This window comes from Haplochromis burtoni, unplaced genomic scaffold (assembly GCF_018398535.1).
Source record: "Haplochromis burtoni strain Fernald_Lab_line unplaced genomic scaffold, NCSU_Asbu1 Contig_1174, whole genome shotgun sequence".
NCBI classification, from domain to species: domain Eukaryota; kingdom Metazoa; phylum Chordata; class Actinopteri; order Cichliformes; family Cichlidae; genus Haplochromis; species Haplochromis burtoni.
Window position 1 is genome coordinate 44715 of NW_024583535.1, and position 10555 is coordinate 55269.

Here is a 10555-nt window from a genome sequence, read left to right on the forward strand (position 1 = left end):
GGTAATCTGAATTGTCATAAGTGTGCTGTCAGCTCATTGGTCACAAAGCAGGAGAGGGGCTGGGAATTATGTTTTCAAACAAAGCGTTAATTCCATTAACATTTATAGACTACTTTTGATTCTCACTGTATTACGGGACAAAGTGCGTCTCTTATTAGCTCAATACGGGACGATTCAGTTTTTTAAGGGACGGTTGGCAACCCTACTCACACAGCACAGCACACACGAACACACATCAGCACCAACGACACTGACCTGAGGCATCCCATTTAAGGTACACCCCACCCTGCCCTGACTTGTCTCTGGGGAGGGGCATGTTTGTCCGTCTGTGGAAGTCTTTTACTGAGGACTCCACACCATCACTGTTACAGCAGCTTCCTGTCAGCGACTGGTTTGATGAAAGGTGCTGTTGTTGCATCTCAGCAGTTTATCTGGGACATTCCTCTGGTCCCAGTGGTCCCAGTGGCTCACTTGGCATGATTGTTATGCTTCACATCACAGTTTGCTATGTTTAATGACTCGGACAGATTATAAGAGTCCCATTGTTTGTTTAAGTCACGGTCCTGTTAGAGTCTGCATTTCTCTGTGTGAGCTGAATTTTAGCTGGAAATGTTTCTGCCTTTACTACAAAGCAGCAGCAGGGCATGCTGGGAAATATATTACTGCTACTTCTGCTCCTTTCTGTCATTTGTACAAAAACCCACGAACCTCTTGAATAAACTATGTACAATATATTGAACATACAATACAAATCACACCCAGAAGAAAAATCTTCTCCAGTAAAACCTGCCTGACTACATAACAGCGCCGCCCTGCTCACTGATCCACTCATCTGTTATAATAACACACTTACTCAGGCTTATCTGATGGCTGTGATTATAAACTCCTATTGTGTCAATTTATATTAATATTTACACAGATATGCTTATTTTACATATACTGTAAATAACACACACACACACACACACACACACACACACACACACACACACACAAAACCTGAATAGTGACCAAGAGCACGTGAGAGCACACAGAGCTGCACTGAATGAGTCGCATTGACCTGCTTGTCAAACTGTTCATAAGAACGTGAGCTTGTTTAACCGCGAGTGATGAAAAGAGCAGCTCTGTGTCATCAAACACATTTCACCTTTAAGGAGTTTCACTGGCTGTTAACTGTGCTGATGATCTCCAGGAGAAATGTGATGAAGTGTGTGTGTGTGTGTGTGTGTGTGTGTGTGTGTGTGTGTGTGTGTGTGTGTGTGTCCTGATCAGGCAAACATGGCTGCACACTCAGGAGGGGGCAAGGCCATGGCTGTGGACATAATGTAATAGTTCAGAGTTTATTAAAAGTATAAACTCTATTAAAACTCAGAGGATCAGAAGCATAAACTCTTTCATTTGCTTTTGTTTCTTTAGAATTTATTATTTAAACTCTGAAACGTCTCAGTCACACAGTCTGGTTACAAAATGCTTTGCGGGTGGCGTCTGCCGTGATTCACAGTCTAAACTCAGGACTGTGCTTACTGCAGTGATGGAGTCTCCCTGCTGTACTGCTGCAGTGTTGCTCTGACAGTCTGAAATACCCCGAGCATGTTTTGCGTAACACAGAGATTCATGCACTTATTCCTGAACAGCAGCAGGAACAAGAAACCACCTGGAGACAAACAAAGTATTTGCACTGTTCAGACAAACAATCAGGCACAAAAGAAAGTGTGTTGTCACTCAGACATGTAGCACACGCAGCACGCACACTGTTACTCAGTCACAGCTGAACTTCCTGTCTGCAGTATTTGGGTAGGTGACCTTTTGCTTTTAGGCAGGTTAAAAGCTGGAAATGACCCCGAGGATTTCCTACCTGCTGCACATGTTTGACATATCCAGATATTCACAGTGAGTCACCATGAAGACTCACAGCTCACCGTGTTTGGAGAAGCTCCGTTATTTAAGTGCTAACAAATGAAGCATCTGATCGTAAAACAAACTGTTTTATCAGCATGAGGATTATAAAGAGGTCCTTGGAAAAAATGTACCCCTGTTTGAGAACACCTGTAAGACCCAGAACACACCCTGAATAACAGGTTTTCCTGCGTTCCACACCAGATCAGTGCTCACATGTGCACCCTGATTCAAGAAGTTTAACAGGAAATTCCCCTGTAATTGTTTGCAGTGTGGAATCAGGCTGCCACTGAACACCAACCAGTAACTGCTAAAGTTGTGACCTGTGGAAACTGATCACTGAGCACCGCTGAGTAAACTGGTGAGCTGCTGGAGTGATGATGTAATGCTGAGCCTCTTTATCACAGCAGCAGGCAAGTCGTTTAAAGACTCCCAACAGGTTTGGGTCTTCCATCATTATTCCAATAAAGTCAAACTCAAAGTATAATTTTAGCTGGGGTGGACAGACTTCAACATTTTACTAGCAAGCAAATTAGCTCAGTCCCAGATGAGGCACGTGCAGACCCCCTGCACTCAGAACAACAGCCCAGTGAGAAACACATCACTTAATACTTCAGATGAAACAGCTGAAGCAGAGAGAAGAGCTGCTGATCAAAACTACGTCTCAAAGACAAACAGAAGAACTCAGCATAGACAAAATAAAAAGTCCCTTTCATAGTTATCAACAACACCATCACCTCAATGACAGACACACTCCTGACTGTAGGACCAGGTCTTATAATGACACTTAGTTTTACTCATTACACAAATAACACACAGTTACAGGCTGTCATCTAAAATCACTGAGTTATGTGTAGTTTGGGACAGGGACAGGTTTTCTGTGTTGAACAGCTTTGTGATTCAGCCAGAAGCTCCTGTTTAAAAGCTTCAGGAATCAAACTTACATAAAGCATAACCACACACGTTACTGTTACACACACCTTGCTGTCATCTGCACTAACATCCCAGCTGATGCAATGAACTCTAACATGACCTGTTTGCTGTGTCAAAGTTTGACAAATACAGGTTTGTCTTTAAAAAGGCAAACAATGATGAAAAAGGAGAATTACTCACACAGAGGGACAAACACGAGGAAGATGAAGCAGCGCATTGACGGAGAGCAGCTCATTCCTCAGCAGCAGCAGCAGAATGAGAGTGTCTGAGACACCTGCCGCGTATTTATACACAAGACCCGCCCTCCAACGTGACGATGTGATGGTCTGAGTGTGTGGCTGTAAAATTCCACTGAAGGGCTGGACCTCCCTGGTATCCACCCATGGGCAGGGCCTACAGCCTCCCTCATCCGAAGCTGATTGAGGCAATCAGGTTGGAGATTTAAGCTGCTTGCTGACACTGCTTCCTCGCCATGAAAAGAGCTTTGAGCAAAACTAGGAACAGTGCTCCAGGGAAGGATGAGCTATGCTATGCTAAAAGATCTAAGTGATGCAGCGTTAAATATATTGCTAATGTTGTTTAATAAGGTATGGACAGTAGGGCGTCTCCCACGTTGATGGAAAGAAGTGCTAATTGTACCAATAAAGAAACCAGGGAAAGACCATAGCGATCCTGGAAACTATAGGCCCATTGCTCTGACTTCCAATATGTGTAAACTAATGGAAAGGATGGTGAATGTGAGATTGGTTCACTTTTTGGAGTCAAGAAATGTCTTAGCACCCTATCAGAGTGGTTTTTGTAGAGGAAGAGGGCCGATGGATCCTGTCTTATGTTTGGAAGATGATATCAGGAAAGCGCAAGTTAATAAAGAGGTGGTGGTTGCTGTCTTCTTTGATGTAGAAAAGGCATATGATATGCTTTGGAGAGACGGTCTACTGATTAAGCTGCATGCAGCTGGGGTAGGGGGATGTATGTTTAATTGGGTGTTAGACTTTTTATGTGACAGAACAATTCAAGTTAAAATTGGGTCGCATGTTTCTGAGCCGTGTGTGATAGAAAATGGAACTCCTCAGGGAAGTGTAGTTAGTCCAACGGTTTTCTCACTTATGATCAATGATATTTTTAAAGATGTGTCTGGTAGTTATGGTAAATCACTTTTTGCTGACGATGGAGCATTATGGGTGAGGGGGACGAATGTTGACCATCTCGTCTGGAAACTTCAAGAGGGGATAGGTAGCCCTGGCGCAGGGTGCCGCCGGTGCGTCGAGCCACCTGGGGGGCTCTTCAACTGGTGGGGGAGATTGTCACATCTTGCAGGAGCTTTCCTCTCCTCAGGAACTCTCTGGCCTGCGCTCTCCGCACCCCTGCGCTCCTTCGCCCCTTCCTTAATCTGGCGTCCCGAGCCCGCGCGTGGCCTGCGCGTGGGCACCGGGTTTCACCTCTGGAGCCGGGCGGGCAGGGCTGGGCTTGCTTCTCGCGTTCGCTGGGTTGCTTCCTCCCACCCAGCCCCCCTCGGTAGCCATTTTTCCTCTCATCCGCCTGCTGCTTGTCTTTTTTGCTGGCCTTTGTTTTTCAGTGTCCTTCATTGTCTGTTTTTTTTCTTTTCTTGGTGCTGGCTCCCCCCCTTTGTCGGTTTTTGTGTCTTTTCCTTGCCTTGTTCTTGCCTCCCGGTCTGTTGTTGTTTCTTGTTGTGTTGACCTTTGTCTTCCGGTGTGCTCAGGTGTCGCAGTGTTTTGCCTTCGGTTCCGTTTTGGGCCCGTTCTCCGTCCCCGGGGGGCCTTCGCCCCCCTCTGCAGCCGCTTTGCTCCGTTGTCCCGCTTCTTTAGATGCTTTGGGGCTCCCTGTTCAGTGCGGTTCTTTCGGCCGTGTGGATTCCTCTCTGGCGCATCCCCGCTTTCTTGGCGCTGGCGTCGCTCGCTTTTGTCCCCGTTTTTTTTTTTTTCCTGCGCCCCTTCTCGGGCGCCTACTTTCTTCCGCCTGTCCCCGCGGAGCTTTCCTTCTTTTGCTTCGTGCTCTCGACTTTTGCGTTGCCCGCTTCCGTTTCCCCCCTGTCCTTGCGTGTCACTCCCGTTTCTGCTTTTTCTCCTTTTTTGCATCTCTCCTCGCTTGCTTGCTTCCGTGCCTGTCTCGCGGCTGTCCCCTGGCTCCCCTGCTTCGCTTTTTGTGCTCTGCTTGTCTCGGTGGCGGCGCCCTCGGTGCCCTGTTTCCTCTCCCCGGTGCCCGCCCTGGCTTGTTCCCCCCGGGCTTGCCTGTCGTTTTCCTGTGTCCTGCTTCTGCTATGCCCTTGTTCCGTCTTGTGGCGCGGGCGCCTTTCCCGTCCCTCGCTCGCGCTCGTTTTGTCCTCCGCTTCCCCCTTCTGTGCTGCTTTTCTGGGTGGCGGTTTGTTTGGCCTCCCCCGCATTCCCGGTTTGTTTTTATGTGGCTGCCTTTCTGTCTCTCTCCTCTGCTGTGGTTTCTCCAGCTTTCTTTTTTCTTCGTGTTACTCTACTCCTCTCGTGCTTTTTCCCTCCCCTGGTCCCGGCCGTCTCTTTTTGTGTTTCCTGTTTGTCGTCTCTTGCGGGCGGGCTTATGGTGTTGTTATTGACTTGTCGTGGTTTCCTGTCCCCTTTTCCTGTGCGGCTGGTTGCTTCCCTCTGCCGCCTGTGCACTGCCGGGGATGGTTCCCGCCTCTGGCCTGCTTGTCGTTTCCGGCGCTCGTGCTGTGGCGGAGCCCGCGTGTGGCTCTCTCTCCGCCTGTTGTCCGGTGCGTGTCCTCTCTCCCGTTGGCGTTTGCTTGTCTGCTACCGCCTCTCTTTTTTCCTCTGGTCGGCGTTTCTCGGTGGGCCTCTGCTGCCATGTTGACTCGTGACTGTCTTGCGTCTTGTTTTGGTCTGCCGTGCACCTCAGTTCGTCCGCGCGCGGAGGTGTGCAGCCTTCCGGCTTTCTGTCTGTTCTGTTTTGCGGCGGTTTTCGGCGCCGCTGCCCCTCTTCTCCCTGGCGCTGGTCAGCGTGCGTCTGGGGCCGCTGTCGCGTCTCGCTTTTTCTCTCCCGGCTCCCCCCTGCTTTTTCTGTTTTTTGATTTCTCCTCTTCCCTCCCCCGTTCTCCGCTGCCTTTGCTCGCCCTGCTGCCCATACGTCTTGCGCTGCGCCTGCGTGTCCTTCTTGCTCCCCGTGCTGCTTTGACCTGCGGCCGTTGCTTTTGTCCTCTTTTTTTTGGTGTCGTGCTTTTCTTTGGACCCCTTTCTGTCTCTCCGTTTTTGTCCACCGCCGTTTGCCGGTCTTGCCTTCCCTGGCTCCCTCCGCCCTTCTGCTCCCCGTGTACGTACTTGCCTTGCCTCACGTGTTCACCTCCGCGGTTGCGTGGCTGTACTACCCCCCCCCCCGTCTCCCCGTTTTTGCTTTTCCTCCCTCGCTAGCCTACTCCGTGCCATCGGGGGGCCCACCATGCCTCTCGTCTTTTTCCTTCGTTCCGCCCGCGCTTTTATGAGTTGTTCCTCTGCCTGGCGTCTCTGCCCCCGCACCCTGCGCGTGTCATTCCTCTCTCCGACCTCCGCCTTTTGCTTGGCCACTTGGCCCCGGCTCGGTTCGTTGTGTGAACTGTCGGGGCCGCCAGTCTCCTTTCTGCTCCCTTGTTCCGAGTTTTTCTTTTTACCCGACCGTCTGGACCGCTCCGCGCGAGCCGTCTGCCTTTACTTTTTTCTCGCCGCATGTCCCGGCTGTGACGCATTTCCCTTCTGCCTCTTTTGCCGTGTTTCGTTTTGTTTTCAGTTTGTGTGGCTTTGCTGTTTCCTTCTCAATGGTTTTTCCTTCTTTCCCTCTTTTTCTTTTTGTTTTGTGCTTTCTCCCCTGTCTCTTTCGCACGTCCGGATGGTATCCTTCTTCGGGCCAATTTTTCCGCGCCTCCTCAGGACCTCCGCGTTCCCCTCCCTTCTCTCCACCCCCGGGGCGGCGCCGCGCGAGCTTTTTGTTGTTATTTTTTCTGTTGCTTTTTGGTATTTTTTCTGGTGGCCTTTTCCTTTGCTCCGCTTGCTCCATCTTGGCCTTGGTAATGCAGGTCGCTGTTGGGCGTCCCCCCGCACTGTGGTGACGCGCGCCACCCCTTTATCCGGTCCCCGGCCTCATCGGTCCCCCCTGCCTCTTTGCTCTGTCGTGTAGCTTCTTTGCTGTCTTGTCCTTTTGTTCTCGCCCTGCCCGGTTCGCTTTTCTCCTTCTTGGTTCTCGTTGTGTTTGTCCCGCCCGCGCTTGCGTCACTTTAGCCGGCCGGGCGTTTGCTTGTCCGTGGTTCGGTCTTCCTTTCTCTCCCGCTCTGCTGTTTGTGTTTTCCCCGTTGTGCTCCGCTTTGCTTTATTTTCTGTTTCTCCTGCCTTTCCTTTTTGGTGTGTTCCTTTGGTCCTTGGGCTGGTTTCCCCGCCTCCTTGGCCTGTTCCGGGTGGCACATCTTTTCGGTTGGCCCCTTGCTGGGCTCGTCCTTTTTTTCTTCTGTGTTGTTTTTGTCTTGCGTGGTGTTGCTTGCAACGCCGGGTGTTGGGTGTTGTCCTGCCTCCCTGTGTTTTTTCCCTTTATGGCGTTCATCTGTGGTCAGCTGCTGCTTCGTTTTCCGCTTTGGCTTCATGTGTGTTGTCGTGCCCCCGTCTGTGCCCACTGGTGCTTGGTTTCCCTTCTCGACTTCTCCTGCTCACTGACTTTGCCCCTCCTTCCTTTTTCCCTTCCTCCCTTGTTGGCTTATTGCTTGCTTCTCTTTCATCTCTGTTGTCTTGGTCTTGGTTCTTCTTTCCCGCCTTTACTCCTGGGTTGGAGTTGGCTCTTGTTACTCTCCTCGGCTGAGCAGTTGCTTGGGTGTTTTTGCTTGTTGGGTCGCAGACTCTGATCTTGCCTTCTTTTGCCCCTGCGCCTCTTGTGTTCCCATGTTGCTCATCTGTGTGTTTTGGCTTCTGTCTTGGCCTCCTGCACCCGCTGGCCGCCAGCTTGCGTTCTGTGCCCCGTCTTCTCTTCTCTTCCTCTGCACTTGCATGTGTTCCCGGTGCTGCCGCCTGTTCTCCGTGTGTTTCTCTTCGCGTGTTCGTTCCTCTTCCTCTCCCGCCTTCGCCTCGGTTAGCGTGGTTTCCGGCCGTCCTTTGCTCTGCGTGGATCTTTATCCCCTTCAGCTTGCCCTGTGCTTGCGCGTCTGCTTCACCCCCTGTTGCTTTCGGTCGCTGGCTCTTTGCGCTGTTCCGTTGCCTTGCTTGGTCTTCTCTTGCTTGGGCGCTCTGCCGTGCTTGGATGCCCGGTCTCTTTTCCGCTGTGTCTGTTCGCCTTCTGGTCTCCTCTCCCCCTCCTTGTCCTGTTCTTCGGCTTTGTCTTCCGCTTTTTCCCCCACGCTTCTTTTTTGTCTTGCTCTTTGTTTTCCTTTTCCCCGTACTCTGCATGCTTTTCCTCGCCCCGCTGCACTTCTGGGCTCCGCTGCGTGGTTGGAGGGTCCTTCTTTTCGGTTCCCTCCACCTGCTCTGCTTTTATTGCCCCCCCCCTTTTCTCCTCTTCTCGTTCGCCTGCAGTCGTTTTGTGTTGGCTGTGCCCTCGTTGTCTGGCGCGGTGGTTTGGTTTTGTGGATTTTTCTTCCCCCACGGTTGCGAAGGTCTTTTTCTTGTGTGCCCCTTTTTCCCTCGCGTCGGTTCCCTGGGGCGTTTTCCCCTTTCCCTGTGTTTGTGCTTCTGTTTCGCTTCGCGTGGGTGGTCCTCTCGGGTTTTGCCTGCCGTCGCACCGGCTTGCTGCCCCCGGTCTTGCTACTCCGTTTTTGTTCTCCGTTGGCGCCTGCCGTCTGCGCTCCTGTGTTTCCTTCCTCAACCTCCGCGGTCTGGTCTTTTTGTAGTTTTGTCGCACTGACCACGGCCCCCCTGGCCCTGCTGGTTTTGTTCGCCCTCTTCTGCGTTTGGTGGTGCACTGTGCTCTTGACTGCCCTCCCCGGCTGCTTTCGGCCTCGCACTCCTGCCCGTTTTTGTTCCTGTGGTGTAACTCTTATATATGTTTCCTTGGCGCGTTTTGTGTGCCTGGGGCCCCGCCCTTGTTTGCCCCGTGTTTTTTTTGGCGTTTCCCTGCCCTTCCCTGTTGCGTGTTCTTTTTGCGTCCTCCCTTGCTATGACTCCTGGCTTCGTGGGTTCGCCGCCCTCTTGCTTACTTGCTGGGCCCGTGGCGGCCTCTGTTCCGGGTTTCCAAATTTCCGTGTGACTGTTGATTTCTCGTTTTTCCCGGCACTGTGCCTGTCTTCACCTGGTCTCTTAGCCCTGATGTACTCGCCGTTCCCATCCCTCGTCTCGTATGGCGGTTGGCTGGCCCTTTTTCCTTTCCCTCTCCTCCTCTCCTCTGTGTGTTGCTCCTTTTCCCCCGCCTCCCCCCGCATTTTTCGTTTGCCCTGTCATGTGGCCTCGCCGGCCTGCTGCTCGGGCGTGGTCTTCCGTGACGTGGTGCTGGTGCGTGGCGGCCGCCCGCTTGTCGTCGTGCCTCGGTCGCTGGTTCTTGTTCTCGTCCTCGAGGTGTGTCTTCTGGTCGCCTGTGCGTCTCTGTGCTCTGTGTTTATCGGCCTTGCTTCAGTCTGGTGCCGCATGACGGCTGGGGTTGCGGGCGGGCCGCGATGCTATCATGTTTTTCTTCCCTGTTCACGCCGTCGTTGGCTGGGGCGGTTGCTGTCTGGTGTGTTTCTTTTGTTCCGCTCCGCTTTTTTTGCCTTTTCTTTTTCTGTTTTTTCCACCGCCTGCGGGGGCGCCCCTCTCCCTCCCTTGTTTGCTCTTCTTCTTGTCTGCGGTCCGGGCTTTGTTTTGCTTTTGCGTGACGTGGCCGCGTTGTTGCTTGCCGTGCTTGGGGCCTCAGTCTCGGCTCTGGCGCTTGGTTTGACTGTCGTCTGTCCTGGCGGTGTTTTCCTGTTGTCTTCTGTGGCTGCGTGTGTGTGGGTTGTCCGGCTTCCTTCCCCGCCACGCGGTGGGTGGTTTGTTGCGGCTTTGACTGGGCTCTGTTATTAGCTTGTTTCCCGGCCCTTCCTTCTCCGACTGTGCGCCCGCCCCTCTTGCCGTCGGTCTGCGTTCTCCTCTTGCGGCTCTATTCGCGGCGTCCCTCTCACTGTTCTTTTGGCTGGCCTGCCGGCCCCTCCGGGGGGGGGGGGGGGGGGGGGGGTGGTGTGTTCGTTCTCGCTTATTTTTCGGCGGTTGTCCCGGCTCCTGGGCGCCCTCGGCCTTCCTTCTGTCCTTACGGCGGCTTTCGCTTTTTTTGGTGTGTCTGGTTTTTATTTTGCTTTTTGTGTCTTTGGTTCTTGTCTACTTTTGCTGAGTTTTGTTCTTCTTGGTGCGCTGGTTTTGGTGTGCCTCCGTGTGTTTGACTTGCTCTTGGTCGGTTCCTGTGCTCTTGCTGCTTCCGCCTCCTGTGGTTTCCCCCCGGTTCAGTTGTTTCTGTTTCCTCGCTGGTGTTCCCCTGGTTTTCGTCTCTTTGTGGGTGGTTTCTTTCCTTTGTTTTGGCTGTGTGTTCGTCGGCTTTCGGTGTTTGGGTCCGGGGTGTTTCTGTTGCGCTTCGTTTGCTGTCCTGCGCTTGTTTATGACTTTGTGGGCTTTCCCACGCGCGCTTGCTGCGCTTTCTGGTTCGCCTGGTGGTTGCTTCCCAGGTCTTCTTCTGGTTTTCATGTGGTACCTGTGTTTCCCTTTCTTTCGTTGCCTTTTTTCGGGGCCTTCTGTCCGCTGTTTCCTGGTGCCTCTCGCGTGACCGGTCTCGGGCTCTGGTTGGCCTTTTC

At 52.3% G+C, this 10555-nt stretch overlaps 1 protein-coding gene across 1 annotated transcript in view; it reads right to left on the reverse strand.

Annotated features, from left to right (window-relative positions):
• The window catches only part of LOC102314066, a 10385-nt gene extending 7201 nt beyond the window's left edge, over window positions 1-3184 (reverse strand). Inside the window, exon 1 of the mRNA XM_005952047.2 lies at window positions 3010-3184. Coding sequence (XP_005952109.1) covers window positions 3010-3064 — 55 coding nt within the window. The 5' untranslated portion in view covers window positions 3065-3184. The remainder of the gene's footprint in view (window positions 1-3009) is intronic.
• Window positions 3185-10555: the final 7371 nt, after the last annotated feature.